The following is a 16,618-nucleotide window of genomic DNA, read 5'->3' on the forward strand; positions in this document are numbered from 1 at the left end:
ATACTGCAAATGAGCACAAGAACTTTAAGAGGCACAGTGGGAAGGACCTAAGAACTATCTGAGAAAGACTGGTCTGTGGCTAAGAAACACTGACAAAGCAATAGCTTCAGTCAGGATCCAGTGTTTCATATCCTGCTTCTGAAAAGAAAAAGTAGTGAGCAAAAGGATAAATATTTTCATGCTTGAATGATGACAGTACGCCTCTTCAATATACCGTTAGATGCTACATAAAACTGTGACTTTCTGCAGTTCTGACAGTCAGAAAATACTACCGTGCAGAAGACATTAAAAAGGGACCTGTAATTCAGCTGCTCAAACAAGGACATGCAACCTGTTTTAATACTGACAAACTAAAACACACTGGCCTGGATGGACAAAATATTAACATTACACAGATCTTGTAGTGAACGTCTCTAATCCCACACCTATCAGTCACACACAGGCTACACTAAGGAGTAATTGCACTAGCAATTGAATTCAGCCCCGAGCTTTCTCATGATTGCCATTCATTACAGAAGTTTAGAGTCACCATGTAATAGAAACAGAAGGAAAAAGAGACACAAATAAAAAGAAAAACAAGACTAAAGAAAGAAAGAAAAATGGAATTGAAGACTTAAATTGATTAAACTCAGCTTTCAGCAAAAGACGGATACAGACCTATAATAATTTCTTCAATCTTTTGCCTGGCAAGCTGCTCCCTCTTTTTCTGCAACAGGAACTCAATGTGGAGCAGGGTGATTTTTCCAAGTTCAGGTGAAGATTCAAACCGTTCAGCAACAGATTTTAGAAAATCAAAACCAACCAATTCCCTGTTCAAGAGATGCAGTTTTAAGAGGCTGCACAGAAAGAGCTGTTAATTTTCAATTCTGAAGACTAATGTAGTCACACCATACAGGATGTTTCTCATTAGTGCTACTGACACACGGCCACATTAAAACAAGGCCAAAGTATGAATTTACTGCAGGGCATCTATTCAGTAGTAACTTCCTATGAGCATATGCTGGTTCCAAAATATTCACAAGAGGGCTTACTCCTCAAAAAGAAAGAATAAGGCATATGGCCTACAGAATAAAGCTGATGTATACATTTTTACAACAAGGTAAAAGTGTATACATAGGCAATCACAATGAAGTATCTGACTGGGTGAAATTTCATGTCTTATTTTGTAGCAGCCTGTTCTTCCCTATATTGTTTTTCATAAGAATTATTCTAGGACTCCAAACTCTTTCATTCTGAGGTTCAGGCAGTTAGTATGGAAGAACAGACTATTTCTGACCCACAATTTATATTACAATTACACAAGAACACTCTTAATCATTCCAAAGTAAGGCTAGGGCATTGCAAATCACCACTCAACCTTATCTGACACTCTGTTCTGCAGCTGTCATTATATGTGTCACCTTGTTATAGAAAGGACAGGTTGGTTCTCAAAACTGTTGTCCTATCTCTGTCAGTTTTTATTTAAAATAAAGCTTCACTGTATAACAGGAGTTCTTTGTCATCTTTCTCTTGCTAGGCTAGTGACTGAAGTATTTCTCAGCCTTTCTCTCTTTCAGTATACACACAAAACATCACTCGTTATTAAATAACAAAAAATTATTACAAGAAATACGTTGATCTCTACATCTTTAAAAGCAGAAGTAAAGACTTGTCAGGATCTCAAGTGCACCCTTAGGCCTTAATTGCTCTGACCAGCCTCACCTGGGTCCTCCACTCAGGTCCACTCAGCTGAGTGTTCAGGAGCTCTGCTTAAGTTCAGGCCTCATTCTCCAGTCCTTGCCTGGGCTATGCCATAGGTGTAGTTGTCCCCAGCACTGTCTCCTAGAGAGACACCTTGGACCTACATTGCAGACAGCTTGTCTCCACTTGTGTCTCTAGCCTCATCTCCTGCTGCTCCTGACTGAACTCCCTGGATGGACCCTGAAGCTCATTCATCACTCTGCCATGTCTGAGTCTGCTGATGAACCCTGTTACTGGCAACCTGCTGTGTTCAGACACTGTGGGACTGTGTCCTTTCTGGTGAGGTGTTGCAGCTACCCTGGGCTCCTGGTTCATCTTCCCTCACGCAGCAGCCCTGCACTTGCTGTTCCCTGGCAAGGTTATTAAATTCTTTGCACATTACAGATTGTTTCTAATGATTTGTAGTATTTACCAATTCTGCTTCTTTTTTGTTACATCAAATTGGTTGCTATTAGTCACCTTAGTTTGGAAATTCTGGATAATACTATTTCTTTCACTTAGAGGTCACCTGAGTACTGTCTTGCATATATTTAAAACACATGCTAGAAAGCTCAAATACTGTGTTCACTCCACTTAGAAATGCTTTCATACCTTCCATGTTCCAGCAACAGTTTGGCAGTATTCAAGCAGAAGTCTAAAGACACGTCATGGTGCAGGAACTCTGCAACAGCTAGACAGAACACAGTGCACTTGGAATTACTCAGTCAGCTTAAAAGCTTAACTGCTTACTTTATAGTCTTACAGCTTCTTTGGGGGAAAAAAAAGAATATAGCAATTCTAAAACTAAAGAAAAATAAAACATGTTCACTGTGTTTTGACCTTCTTTTCTTCCCTTCACAATGAATTTAGTACTACAGAAAGCTGCCAGCTTGTAGCTCTAGAATTACAGACCTCTGTCTCTTTAAAACAGGAATAGAATAGGCACTAATAGCACGAACTTTTGCCTCAAGCTGCTCTCTAACAATAGGTCTCATCCATATCTAAATAGAATCACTTAAATGACTGAGGAGAGTGGTCAGGTGTGTAGTTTGCATCACACTGCAATTGGAATTACTTAAACCTAGTGCCTTTGTAATAGTAATAGTTGTAATAGTTGTCAAAGGGAGCACTTCTACAGCGCCTGTGCACTTCTAAGCATTTCTAACTGTACAATAGAAGATTTCAGTCAAATGCCTAAAACCTAGCAAAGACCTTCTTTCAAAAGAAAGAGAAGTTGCAGTGCACGGACACCCCAGTCTCTTTTCTGCCAGCCACCTAAGAGAAGACAGACATCCAGCTTAGGTAACTGGTCCAAAAAAAATTTTTTTGGGTGCTTGCACAGCTACTTGTTAACTTGCTTTAAAAACTGACATGACTCTTATTTCTACAAAATATAATCAGAGCATGTTTTGATGGGCAACACTATGACAGAACAATTCAGGCTGCAAAAAAGCAGCCAACTATTACAATGGTAACTTTGAGTAACTGTCCACTTGAAAGCTGGCTGAGCTTCCTCAGCAGCCATCTGAAGTGGAGTTTCCATTCCTGCCATTCTGGTAGGATTCAAACCTTCCAGTTCTGTGCAAGAAATTCCTTACCTCATTGTACATTTATGTCTCAGAGCAGAGTAATCGTCAAATACCTTATGCTTTCCAAACAGAAAGCCCCTCTCTAATTTATTTATTATGAAAACATAATTTATTTATTTATGGAAACAAAGTTTGTCTGAGACATTACTCCTTCTATCCCCAAATCCCCCCCAAAACTTTCTTCTTCTATCATGCCAACAGAAAAATCAATTCACTTCATATGACAAGTTTAAGGAATAAGGAAAAAATAGCTTATAAGCCCTATACAAACCAAATAAACTGTGGTAACACAGGCTACTACTAACACATTAATATACACTCGATGTCTCTTGCCCAGAATCTGCAAACACATTGCACATGCAGAACAGCAGTATTTCACAAGCCTTTCTATTATGCTGTGTAAGAGAATCCACTTCCAACTTCTTTAAGTAATCTTAGGCCTGTGTCTAAAATCAGATGTATTTTTATGTGCTGTATTTCCACTGTCTTCATTCTAACAGGTTTCAGGTTCTTCCTCCTTTCCCATTTCCAGCAAGCATATTTAAACTCTCATAGAATAGCAACAAAAGAAACTCATGTTTAATTCAAATTTACATCAAACCCTGCATAACGTCTGTCTTAACACAGACTATTATGGCCTACACTCCAAGACCAGAATTGTGACATTTAGCTAATACAGATGCCTCTAAAACACACAAGAAAGTTTTTTTTTCCTCTTTTTTTTATCCTTAACACAGGCTATCTTCTTGGATACGGAATGATATGACCTTACTGTGAAACCTATACAGAACTGTGTGATACCTGCATTGATGTCTTCATCTGATGCTCCACTTTTAAGAAGAATTTTAACTTTCAAAAAAAACCCTGCCGGATGCAAACTCTTCTGCACAATGAAAAACAATACATTACTTAGCTGTTCGTAGAATATAGATCTTATGTGATTCCTGCACATTCAAAACACAGAAAAGCATCAGAAAATTGTATATGCTCCCTTGCATTTTTCAGTTCCATTTTAATGACTGAAACAAAAGATAAGAAACAGTAATGTTTTCTTCTTAGATGCAACATATATATTTATTATTCATTTTATGTGGTCAAAAGACTCTGAGGACTACGTAAGCAAGAGACACATGAACCTCTTTTTGCTGAGGTCCGCCTCCAATACTTTTAAATAGAAGCTAAGCAATACTGAATGACAGAAACATCTCCTGATTTTGTGTGTGTGAACTGCCAGGATTACTCTAGAATTCATACGGGCAAAATTCAAAGTAGCTTATAATAATATGAACTCTAGTGTCTATGTGAGATCAACAATGAGACCAAAATAGAAGTCTAGAGAAATAAATAAGGATAGAAATGAGATTTTACAAATAGTTCAAATCATTAGTTTTTCTCACATTGAAATTGAACTGTTCTTAAATTTTTTTGTTGAACTTAAAACACAAATCGAAATGAAACTACACTGTCTACCAAATCCAATCTAAACAAGAACCAAACAGAAAAATTCGCTGGCTTAACTCACTGATAATAAGATTGCTTTGCCCTGATCTGTTTCACAGAAAATATACCTCAGTAAAATTAACCAATGACACAAATAGCAGCCACTGTTATAGCCCTTTTCATTCTTAAGTCTTTTTCATCATTCCTCTCATTTTCAAAATGGTCATGCACCAAATCATTAACAAAAATTTGGAACCGAACTCAAGTTTCCTTATTTGCTAATTTTGTATCAAATTCACTAGATCATGCTTCCTCCAGTAAGTTATTAATTCTAGTTATAAAATCATTGATAGGTCAAGTAAGAATACTGAATATATATTTTTTTAAATTGATCATAAGAAAAAGTTTTGTTTTTACAAAAATAAATACAAATCATAAAATTTTATATTATCATCAGTGCTAAGGACAGACCTAATTCATGGAACATGAAAATTCTGCAAAGAAGGTGCAATACAACTATGTCTAAGACAGTTTATGAACATGACTGATTGCTGTATCTGGGCGATTTTATTCACAAAGCAGGAAGTGTTATGGCACCCTTTTAGCAAATGGAAAGAGTGAAATCTGTATACTTCAGCTCTCACTGAAACACTGTACATTTCAGACTCTAGAATAAAAATTTTCTTCTAGTTTTCCATACTCTCACATATTATTAAAATATGTGTTACAAAAAAGGAAGGTAACATTCTTCAAAGAGTTTTGTGATGATAAATACAATAAAAGCTGCAAAGGGCTTAGATACTGCACTAGCATGCTATATGAACGGTTAAAATACACTGCCATTTATCCTGATCTCATCAGCACATGCATCAGCACCTGACTGAAAGTTTTAACAAGTATGCAAAAAACCAAATTTGAACTTTTGTTTAAAATAGTATTTTATACTTACAACTTGTTTGATATGAAACTGCCAATGGAAATTTTAAAATGGTCAACAAAAGATAAACTTTTGAAAATTAAGTTACTCTAACTAATCTGGAGAGATAGAAGCATAAAATTTATCCAAGTCTTCATGATGAAAAAGGAATTTGTACAGGTGTAATATTTTAATGTATATTTTATTTCACTGAAGACTTTAGTGACTAGTTATACGTACTTTAATATAGATGTGTATGTACATATCTATATATCTTCACACTAGTTGGTACAGCACATTTTTCAGGTCTCAGAAGAAATAGAATCATGTTAGTGAAGTGTTATAGCTAAATTATTTATTTGAAATAAGGCTGACGTGTGGCTACACAGCTTCCAAAATTCAACCCATCTGGCACTTGGTCGAACATCTATACAGATAATTACATGGGGACTCAAAATGTAATGTGGACATACCCATAGCAGCCAGAGAAGTTTGGTACATAAAAAGTCAGCTGCTTTAAACCTCAGATGAACCTCACTGAAGTTTATTCTGTTTGTACAATTTTCATGGATATGCACCACAGAAATTTTAGTCAGATCATTATCAAAGGATCCGACTATCAAATAGAAGCAAAGAGAAGCAAGATAGTTCTACATCTGCATGCTCAGCAATAATTCTCTACAAAGAAAGCTGCCAACACCAAAACATGTTTTGTTTTGGTTTTCAAACTCAGAAGTAAGGCAAACACACCTCAGTACCTAATTTACCTGATTTGAAGGAAAACATGCCAGTGATTAATATGTTCCATATGATTATGTAATAAATGATCTGAGTTTCAATTATTGCACACCTTAAATACTGTAACACCCTACTACCTCATTTGCCAAGTTTACAGCTTTCAGTGCCTTGTCAAGATACAGATTGCAATCCCACTCCAAATAGGCCGTAGCTAATAATCGTAGCACTTTAGCCTGGAAAGAAAAAAAAAACCTAAAAGTTTAAGCTTCATTTGAATAGGAAGAACAAAATATACATCAAGATTATAAATAAATAGTCTTAAAATTAAGGATATGAAAAATAAAATCTGAGTCAGAGAAATGCCTTCAATGACTTATTTAAGGCATTTTCAAAGAATTCCAATGCCTTATTTATGCCTGGCATCAGACATACAAAATGACTGCTCTACTCTGAAGCCTGAGCAGAGTGTTATATCCAATCTTAACACTGTAATTCAAACAGAACATGAATCAACTAGAGTTAGAGGAGCACAGAAGAGTAACAAGGAAAATCACAGATCTGGAGAAACAAAATGAAAGCAGAAATTGAAGGAACCAGGGCTAGCTGCTTCATTGAGGGGAAAGAATGCAAACGTGGATGAAAATGGTCTTCTAGTATGTAACTGGTTCATACAAAGGGGAAGAGGATAAAATCATCTCCACATCCACTGTGGGTAGTACTAGCAGTAATGGGCCTATAAACAAGATGGACAGACATCTGTCAGAAATGACACAGCTGTAACAGATGATGCCTTGAAAGAAAAAGGAGAAGGAAAATGATCTCTAAGGGTCTGTTTCAGCTTTGTTTTCTACAGTGTAATCTCTGTGAAATACTAGATTTGAAAGTGATTAACGGCACCCATCCGTGATTTACCTAATACTAACACTCACAGAAAGCTGACTTGCAACTTTGCCAGACTTCACAGCAGATAGTGCTAAAGAAGAGGTCAGAGAATCATTTGTCAGGTTTGGCACAGTAGAGACAGATGATGTAGTGAATCATGTCAACAAAAACTTCCTATACTTCCTACCTGCATTTCTTTCCCAGTAGAGTATTTCATATCCATCTTCCCAATTTCATAACTCTGGCTACCAATGACAAGGAAAAGTTATAATTAATTGGGATGACAGAGATAAATTCAGCAAGTCTTCTGATATGTGCTACATTACTATCCTTTCCCACTTTGCAGGCCGTTAGAAACCACCTAGATCATACAACCTAATCTCAGCACTCATTTTTATTGAGGAGTATAAGACTGTGCTTTCTTTCTAAATCCTCATATCAAAAACTGTACTCAACTACTTTCTTCAACCTGTTGCATTACCTTCTGTAACATCTCCTATTCAACCATTTCCGCAAGCTTTCTTTTTATTGCCATACAATACAGTCATACATAAAAGTTATATATGAACAACTCCCTATATCACTGCAAGCCAATAGCAGCCATACACAGAACCTGGGAATCATGATTCCTCACTTTTTTCCTAAAAGTTAAATGACAGCACACAAGATTGCCCAAGAGAAAATAAAAAATTCAACAAAACCAGTTTAGATTTTGAATTTTGTGAATAATAACTATTAAAAAGAAAAACAGAATGACTGCGTTTTTATTTCCTAATTTAACACGTTCTCAGTATAGGGAAATCTTAACCCACTAGGTGGAGCTAAATATCTTTCTCCAGAAAAATATTTGCATCTTGCAAAGGTTAATTTCCTCCTCAAATCTTGTCATGAGCATGTCAGGACTCAGCATTTAATTTTCCACAAGAACAAAATTAAAAGAATAGTTTCCAAAGCATCAGTTATAATTAATTCTAAGCATTTCTACAAATCCTCTTTGATACCATATGTGACCACGAATACTCTGAACTAGAGGTAAAGCCATTTGATTTCTCAGCTAAGTACTTAAAAAAAAAAAAAAAGAAGAAGAAACAAAAACAAACTTTCTGAGCTGAGTTACGGCCTTGGCATGAGAATATTCTTCCTAATAGCCTATTTTTTTTATTCTTTAATAATACTATGTCACCCATTTAGATCCTACTCAACTCATCCATGATTATTTCTTTTTCACCTTAATGTTTACTCGGTATATCCACAAATATCTGTAAATAATTAGTACACTGTCACTTTGCCAAAATAGACAGATTTTATTCATTTCACCTTTTCTCGTAAGCAAATCCCTATAGCACATTAATTACTTTTGCTGTAAATTTCTGAATTGTCTTTAGTTAGTCAGTAAAAGTTAAAAAAAAACTATAAAGGTCACTTATAACTCTGAGAAGACAATAAACACATTTGCTGGGCTGTGCAGTTGCTTGAATCACTGCTGTAACCTAGGAAAATGGATAGGAGCACTGGAGCAGAGAGAACTACATAATAAACCTGTCTTTAGTCAGTCAAGAACTTGCTCTCAGTTAGGCACCTCCTTTCTGAAAAATTCAAGTATCTTTTAGAACAAATCTATTTAAAACTGGCGAGAAGGATATCACTAAAACTTTCAAATTCCTTCTGTATTAAGAATAGCACAAGAGCTGGGAACAACTCCTTCACAGAAAAAATCTCAGGTAAGGTGATAAGGTGAAAAGGAGGAACCACGGACATGATTTTCACATGAGAAGAAAGTTTTCGTTCTAATGACATGAAAACCTTTATGCAGAGCAGTCCTAAGTGTCAAGCAACAGAGAAAAGCAGATTCAAAAGAATGCATCTGTAAACTGAAGAAATGTCACCAAGGCAACTACTTGCTTATCCAACTTAGTTCAGTTAAAAGCTTGTATTCTCATATTTACATTTTTCAATAAACCTCGACCTTGATATTCCCTTGCTCCCCCATTCCTTCACATGTTTTCACATCTCTAAAGCCAGATTTTGTCTGTCTTTTCACATTACCTGAGCCAAAAGGAGCTCTGTTCATACCTCTTCCATTCATAGGTTTCCACTCCAAAGTTATAACAGAGGATTGATAGGTAACAGGTCTGCAATAAAGACAGTCCTCCTTCTATAATGATCTTGCAGAAACTTCTTTAGATCTATGGCACTCCCGTCTCAGCCTCTTTTAAATGCTTTTTACTTTAAAGATATATCTACTATTATCTATCACATCTGACCTTACATGAGGGAAAACTGAACGTAACCAAAATGGAATCACATTGTTCTGCATGAACGTGAAGCAACATTAATCAGTCTCCCCAGGACATACACAAGAGTGGAACTGTATAAATACATGATGTAGACTAATTCCTCAAGAAATCAGACTGAAAGCATTAGAACTGTGAAAAGTAAATAATTAAAATTAAAAAATGAAAGGAAAATCTGGAGAGGCAAAAAATTATCTGGAAAATAAAATTTATTTTTTTTAAAAAAAAATCACCCAAAGTCCTGACTCTCACATAAATGCTGTAAAAACTAGTTTTACTTTTACATAGTTAAATGAAGAGAACTCCACCTCTTCCACAGCAGGCTTTTTCCCAGCATGTCTTCACTAGATTAAAAAATGATTGTCTGCACTACAACCTTGAGGAGAAAAAGGGTTTGGAATGCTTGGCTACTCAGAGCACTGCTGCCTTCTGCTTTGTCAGTCAGCCCCACTACAGTGTCTGTTCATAACAACTTGTCTTTCCACTGAAATGATTTGCAACTGTCATAAGCTGTCCAAAAAGGAGACTGAAAGTTACTTTAAATGCTAACTGATCACTAATATTTTGCATCCATTTACATCCATAAAGGATGCTTCTTGCAAGGGACTAAGGTTAGAATTTCAACTCCTTCGTTGAAAATGAGACAGGTAGTACAATATTCCTCAAATAAATGTATTTCTGATCTTATTATAGTCGAGAGACAAAAGTACAGACTCACTATGCATGAGCAATAAAATAATCACTCTCAGACGTGAAACCCTTATTTTTCATAAGTTCAGCTGTGAATGTTTTCCTCCTATAAGAGGGTTTACAGCATTGAGAGGGCTGCATGTAAAGTGTTTAACCTAACACTTCAGGCACATTGTGGCATACCTCACTGACACCTAGTGAAAAAAGAAATAAGCCACATAAAATGCTGGTGTTTTTTCTATTTTGAGCGATAAACTATGAGCAACAGGAAAAAAAGAACTTTGAAGAAAAAACTGCTGTTTTCATGCAATATTTTTAGTATAAAAATGGCAAAAAAACACAGAAGAGATATACAAAGATTTTCAAAGTATTTTTCAAATTCTTCTATAAGGTGACTTCTTAACACAGAAAGAGGAAAGTAAATTTTCAAACTTCAGAATGATACAGAAAGGATGATTTCACTAACCTCTTTTGGCAACCTCATCAACATATCTTTGCAGCGCTGCACACACATCACTGCTTTTTGAAACTCTCCTTGAGCAACTGCCTAAGAAAGCAGAACATGCCAATAAACTGTTAGTGAACAATCTGTCTTAAAAAATCTTTAATATACTGATTCTCTACAAAAAGGACTTAGGCCACATGCTTTTTTCCACATCTAATAAAGCCAAGTTTGGGATTAGAAATTTGTTCTTATAGTCCTACAATAATTCTGTTTATTTCTATACATCGCCAGATGATAAAGACATCAAAAAAAAAAAAAACTCTGCAGTCCTTAGATAGAGTATGAAAAGACACATGGGACCACTTCATTCAAATCTTAAGATGGTATAACAGTTAAACAAACCTTACAACACCTCTCCAACAATTTAGGATCCTCTCTTGTCTCTATGATCAATTAGATGCTAAGTTAAAAATTCTGGTCACTGCTTTGGTCTGTTTTGGGAAGTTCTTGGGAACTTATGGGATAATACTCCTTTTCCAGATACTGAGATTAGAGCTATTTTGACTCATGAATTATTAGTCAGACACCAAAAATCATGATCATAGCTGGCAAAAACACAGAATTTTCTAAATTATATCCTTTGAATTATTTTAATTTATATTATTGATCCTCTAGAATACTTTTCTCATATTTTCAAACTTTTCTCTTATTGAGCTAGGCTCCTTTTTTGATACCTATCATGAAGATTCTTACTTCTTTGTATGATACCGGAGACTGAGACGTCAATGAAAATATCAAATGTCATAGAACTCACTATTTCTAGATCTTATGATTTTATACCAACTCTCCCATTATTTAAAGCTTTTATATGTGAAGACCAGCATGTACAAGATCATGGAGGAAAGGGTATCCACATTTAGAAAGATGTCCATCTCCCAGCATGAAACACTTCGGTGTTACTGTTTGTGAGTTTGCACAGTCAAGAAAACTGCTTTAAGTTATAGAAGACTTTGCATGTGTGGCTTATAATACCACTCATTAGATATTAACCTCAACTACCTACAGTCATGATGAATGTTGCATTCATGTACTTTTCAGTCAGCCTATTTGCAAATACCAGTGAAGTACAATGAGCGTTCTGAATTGACCAGCCTTGCTGTGTATATGTTACCCTACGGCAGATACGAGGACCCAGGCTCTAAACCAATCTTATCTATCCCTCCTTCAGTTGAGCACAAGCCACCTTTGGAACAGACACATTTATGATTCAGAAAGGCAATTGTTTGTTTTATAAACACCCATGCTAGCCAGATCACAGAGCAACAAATCTGAACTAGAAGATAATAAACAGCACAGCAGAAATGAGTGATAAATTGAGCAAATTAAAAATTATTAAGTTATTGCAACACAGAATGCAAACATCAGACCTGAGATCTTACATGTAAGCTAAAGAAATATATCCTTCAGCAAGTCTTCAGTGCCAACTACTCATACATCTAATAACTGGGCCAGAGTTCCCCGCTACACTCCCAATGACTTATAAAGAAAACTGAGAAGAACACATACTGATTCAGCCTGATAAGAGAGTACTTTGAAGAGGTCCTTCTCCACATCAGCTTTGTGCACTTGAATATCTGCCTCATCATTACACCTTTTAAGCAACTTTGCGTACAGTTTTTCTATACTCTGGAAAACAGAGACCAGGCATCACTCATGGAACTTATGAACACACCTATTTGTAAGAAACTAAAACAAAAAAATAACTTACACTCACGGCAATCTCTAGAAATCCATCCCCAAGTTGAGCTTTTCCTATATCTATCCATCCTTTCCCAGTTTTCATAGACATCTGAAGGAGAAAATGGCATGTGCCTTGTGAAAATTTAATAACTTCTAAAGAAGGGTAGTGTTAGATCTTATCAGCTCTCATCAGGGTAATTCCGCTCTCCAGCTAGTGACACGTCCCCCTCACATTTGAATGAAGGCATGTGTATTCAGATGCAGCATAAGACTTGCAATGTCCTACAAGATAGGTAACACTATATGATACTGAAATAGATGAATATTATGCTCTTGTGATATTTTACTGCACCATATTACAAAGACATGCTGCTAAATGCATGTTGGCAAACTCCTAACTGCACTGGCTCAGCAAAGTACCCCTGTGATAGTATAGGTCTACCTTCACCCTGGATATCCCTCTGAATTATACATATTTCACTCAATTTCCTAAACAATTGTAATAGGTTTTGAAGATTTCCCTTGGTGATCTACTGTACTTCCCTTGCTCACCTGTCATTAGCTACGCTTACCAAAATTAGTCTTCGAATAGTTCCCTCTGGAGGATCACTGCCTTCACACAGGCACACCAACCTACAAGCAACAAATCTCACTGCAAGAGAACAGTGCATACACTCATAAGCTTCCTCTACTCTGCACTTTTAAAAAAAAAAAAGAAAGAAAAAAGTCAAGCCCTACCTTATCTGAAAGGTTGTTTGCTGCTTAGAAATTCTAAATCACAGAAGTTAAAAAAATTTGAAAGTTTCAGGAGTCAATGCAGTCAGCGAATTTTAGCCAAACTACTTAACCTGTGTTTTAGGCATCAAGGTAAAAAAAATAACAAGAAAAAAAGACATTCTCTTCAAAATACCTAATAAACACTTGAGAGAGTTTAAGTTGAAGACATAGTATTCAAAAACCTAATTACATTGCAGCTGCTGACGGTAGCACATCTTGAGAGCCTCAAAATAGCCTCCAGCAAAATATGGAAATCATGATTAATAATTCAAAATAAAAAGCAAAATTATTTTCAGGCCTTCATTATACACCAGCAATACAAAAGACACCCTTTAATATATTTTAAATAACCTCTCCCTGGCCCTTCAGCTGTGATATAAGATCTGAGAACATTACACTCTACAACAATTATTACTTATTTTGTGTAAACTTACCCTTTTCCCTTTACCTGACATCATTTTTCCCTGCAAATTATACATAATTTCAACAATAATCCCTCAAGACAAAAACGTAGGCCAGATATTATAATCTTGCCGATCTACATAAAGAACAGGATGACGAAAAAGATCAAAAGCTCACTTCTGCTTTCCAAAAGTTTTCTCTTGGTTTTAGGCAAAGCCATTAGCTGTGCACTGGGCTAAAGCAAGGTAGGAAAAAAAAGATTTAACGGTTTTTTGTATGTAATCATTGATGAGATTGTTTCTTTAAAGTAACTGTCCTACTTCACATCAGTTAAGTGATTTACAGTCTAAAATTTAGATCAATGTTATTTCCATAAAATTTCAGATTAAAAACAGCACTGGAAGACAAATTACAGCTTCCTTTGATCATGTCACATTTTTATTGATGCTTTGATACAGAAACGGGGTGTGAAAAGAAATCCTACACTGATTCTGTTTCATGAGATCATTATTATACTAGGATGATCCTTCCTGAGCTGTTTATATAAGCCCATCCATACAATTTTCTGTCTACATTTTATCTGCAAAGATCTAAACAAATCTACAGCATTATGTATATAGCTGTCAGTTTTTCCTTTTTACGCTACATCACACAAAACCATTTAGGAAGATACAGAACACATACATACGTTTAGCTCTTTGCTCATCACTGATGACAGAACCTGTGTGTTTGGTCACAGCCCAATTCCACAGGTTTATTGCACTCTCTTCAACCTGAGAGGGAGAACTCCATTAGATTTAATTTTCACTTCAGCTTGGATGACACTGAAATGTACTACCGGAAAAAGAACCATCTTTCATGTATGTCATGTTAATGACCTGTGTACATGTTTGTGTAACTTCCTTTTACAGTGGACTCAAAAGGTGTGAGATTACTGTGAAACTATTGCATGATCTGCCTGTCTTCGTATCTGGGATAGTAACCTAAATACAGGCTTGCTGAATAGGCCACAGGGGCTTTCTTGAAAGTGTGAAACATTCTTTTCAACAGTTCAGTCATTTCAGAAAACTCACAAGCAGTTGCCAGGAATCACGTATTCTTTTTATAAGCATATTTCATAAGATATACTTTTTAATCTTAGAAAAGACTATTTCACGTCTAAACATGAGAGTATTTACAAGATGAAGCAAGGTTAGAAAGAAAAGGATTCTAAGTCAAAGGCAGACATAACCTGAAACTACAAAGAACTAATTAATCATAAGGCAGACACAATACCCACATACATGTCACACCATCCATCAGCGCCTTTAGCTCTAATTTGGAATTGTGCACAACAGATTTTGTAAATGAAGTGGTGCACTTCAGAAATATTCCAAGTCCTTTGTTTGGTTTATTAAAATATGTTCCTAAACAAATTCCATTTATCTGATATCAAATCCTTTTCCGAACTTATCAAAATATGACTTATCTTACCCTATTCATCTGGAATGAAAACACACATGCAAAAATTGTGCAATGTCCAAGGTACAGTTGGTTCACTGGCAGCTTTCAGAATACAGTATGTATACTTTATACAGATTCCTTTCTTTAAAAATCATTTAGTCCAACACAAAGAACTGACAGATACTAGTTCTATGCAATTTTTTTTTCCTTACAGATAGCGGGGAAAATATTTTCCGTTTTGACACTTGCCAGCCTTCTTTGTTCTTTGTCACAAATTCAGGAGTTTCAAAACCACTCTCTGCCTTATTGGATAATCACTACAAAATTTCCCTTCAATGCCCAATTTTGGTTAAACAGGTCAGACAAAATCAGTTATTCTTGTTTTCATTCCAGATTCATGCATTTCTCATCACAATTCTTTCGGGCGCAGTTTCTGTCAAAGCAGAACCTTCTCTTAAAGACGTTTACTACTTTATTTGTTAAGTACTCCTGCACGAGGACTACCTAGAGGAAGAAACGATTTGAAGTTAAAAGCATTTTAAGAGTGAGTTAGATCACTGCTCAAACGTACAAAAATAAAACAAACATCTCAAATGTTAGGTATGGGGTTTATCAGGCAAATCAGACTACACGCCTGAGTTTTTCTTCCTCTGGTATCTGCTAGCGGTACCAGAAGCCGCAAGCAGGAGGGGCCGGACCCCGCCGTGACTCAAAACGACGCTGTCACGCATCCACAGATGCGTAAGGCGGGACTTTACTACAGATTTCGATTAGGCAAGACGGAGGGTGGAAATGCGGGGGAACATCACCGCGGGGGCGGCGGCTTCCCCTCGGGACGAGCCCCGCTTCCTCGGAGTGACGCAATCTGCCGGTCTGGGGACTTTCCGCCCGGCCGGGCGCCCTGAGGGCGGGACGAGGCCGCGGCGGCGCGGCCGCTCCCTCAGAAGCGCGGCGCGGCGCTACCTCAGCCGCGCTCCCCTCCGCCGCCGCGACGCTGCCCGCCGCCTCGAAGAGCTCCTCGGTGGCGGCGGCGATGCGCGACGGCGCCTCCTCCTGCAACAGCTCGCGGATCAGCCCTGCAAGACAGGCGGGGAGGCGGGCGTGGGGCTGTGGCCAGCGAGCTGAGCTGAGCTGAGCTGAGCTGGGCCGGGCCGGGCCGGGCGCTACCTGCCACAGCGCGCACCGTCGCCATCGCCGCCCGCGCCCGCTGAGGCGCCGCGGCCGCGCATGCGCGCTACCCCTCCCCCGCGCGCGCCGCTGCGCGGAGCCCAGCGCCGCAGCCATTGGCTGCCCGGCGCGGTCGTCCCGCCTCCCCGCCCGGAGTGGCAGGCCCCCGGGCCAATGAAACGGCGCGCGGCGGCCGCCGGCCCGCCCGGTTGCCGTCCGGTGGGCGCCGCGCCGGTTCTGGAAGGATCCCGGGAGCAGGGCCCTGCCGGGCGCCGGCGAGATGTCGGGGCTGCTCCACACCACGCTGAGCGGGCTCAACAGCGACTCCTACTGCGAGATCAGCCAGTACCGCGACCAGCACTTCCGGGTGCGGAAC

The 16,618-nt window shown here is 37.9% G+C and overlaps 2 protein-coding genes across 9 annotated transcripts in view; one reads left to right on the forward strand and one right to left on the reverse strand.

Moving 5' to 3' along the window:
* Positions 1-16,288, reverse strand: part of TEX11 (testis expressed 11) — a 35,385-nt gene extending 19,097 nt beyond the window's left edge. For 5 of the 8 annotated variants that reach the window (XM_085325514.1, XM_085325511.1, XM_085325510.1 and 2 more), the window contains exons 1-13: positions 16,243-16,288; positions 16,039-16,151; positions 14,321-14,405; positions 13,026-13,105; positions 12,482-12,562; positions 12,280-12,399; positions 10,735-10,815; positions 9,331-9,416; positions 7,472-7,529; positions 6,540-6,635; positions 4,110-4,191; positions 2,332-2,410; positions 658-809 (exon numbers count right to left, since the gene is read on the reverse strand). In XM_085325514.1, the coding sequence (XP_085181640.1) occupies positions 658-809; positions 2,332-2,410; positions 4,110-4,191; positions 6,540-6,635; positions 7,472-7,529; positions 9,331-9,416; positions 10,735-10,815; positions 12,280-12,399; positions 12,482-12,562; positions 13,026-13,105; positions 14,321-14,405; positions 16,039-16,151; positions 16,243-16,267 (1,138 nt within the window). In that variant the 5' untranslated portion in view covers positions 16,268-16,288. Of the gene's footprint in view, positions 1-657; positions 810-2,331; positions 2,411-4,109; positions 4,192-6,539; positions 6,636-7,471; positions 7,530-9,330; positions 9,417-10,734; positions 10,816-12,279; positions 12,400-12,481; positions 12,563-13,025; positions 13,106-14,320; positions 15,802-16,038; positions 16,152-16,242 lie in introns of those variants that run through there. The other 3 variants (XM_085325513.1, XM_085325517.1, XM_085325516.1) reach the window with 3 other exon arrangements.
* A 111-nt stretch (positions 16,289-16,399) lies between these two features.
* LOC146584071 (nuclear cap-binding protein subunit 2) overlaps positions 16,400-16,618 on the forward strand; it is a 3,050-nt gene continuing 2,831 nt past the window's right edge. Inside the window, exon 1 of the mRNA XM_085325518.1 lies at positions 16,400-16,609. Within this exon, the coding sequence (XP_085181644.1) occupies positions 16,523-16,609 (87 nt within the window). The 5' untranslated portion in view covers positions 16,400-16,522. The remainder of the gene's footprint in view (positions 16,610-16,618) is intronic.

The sequence above is a fragment of the Rhea americana genome, unplaced genomic scaffold (assembly GCF_003343005.1).
Source record: "Rhea americana isolate MKP2758 unplaced genomic scaffold, rheAme1 scaffold_98, whole genome shotgun sequence".
Taxonomy (NCBI): domain Eukaryota; kingdom Metazoa; phylum Chordata; class Aves; order Rheiformes; family Rheidae; genus Rhea; species Rhea americana.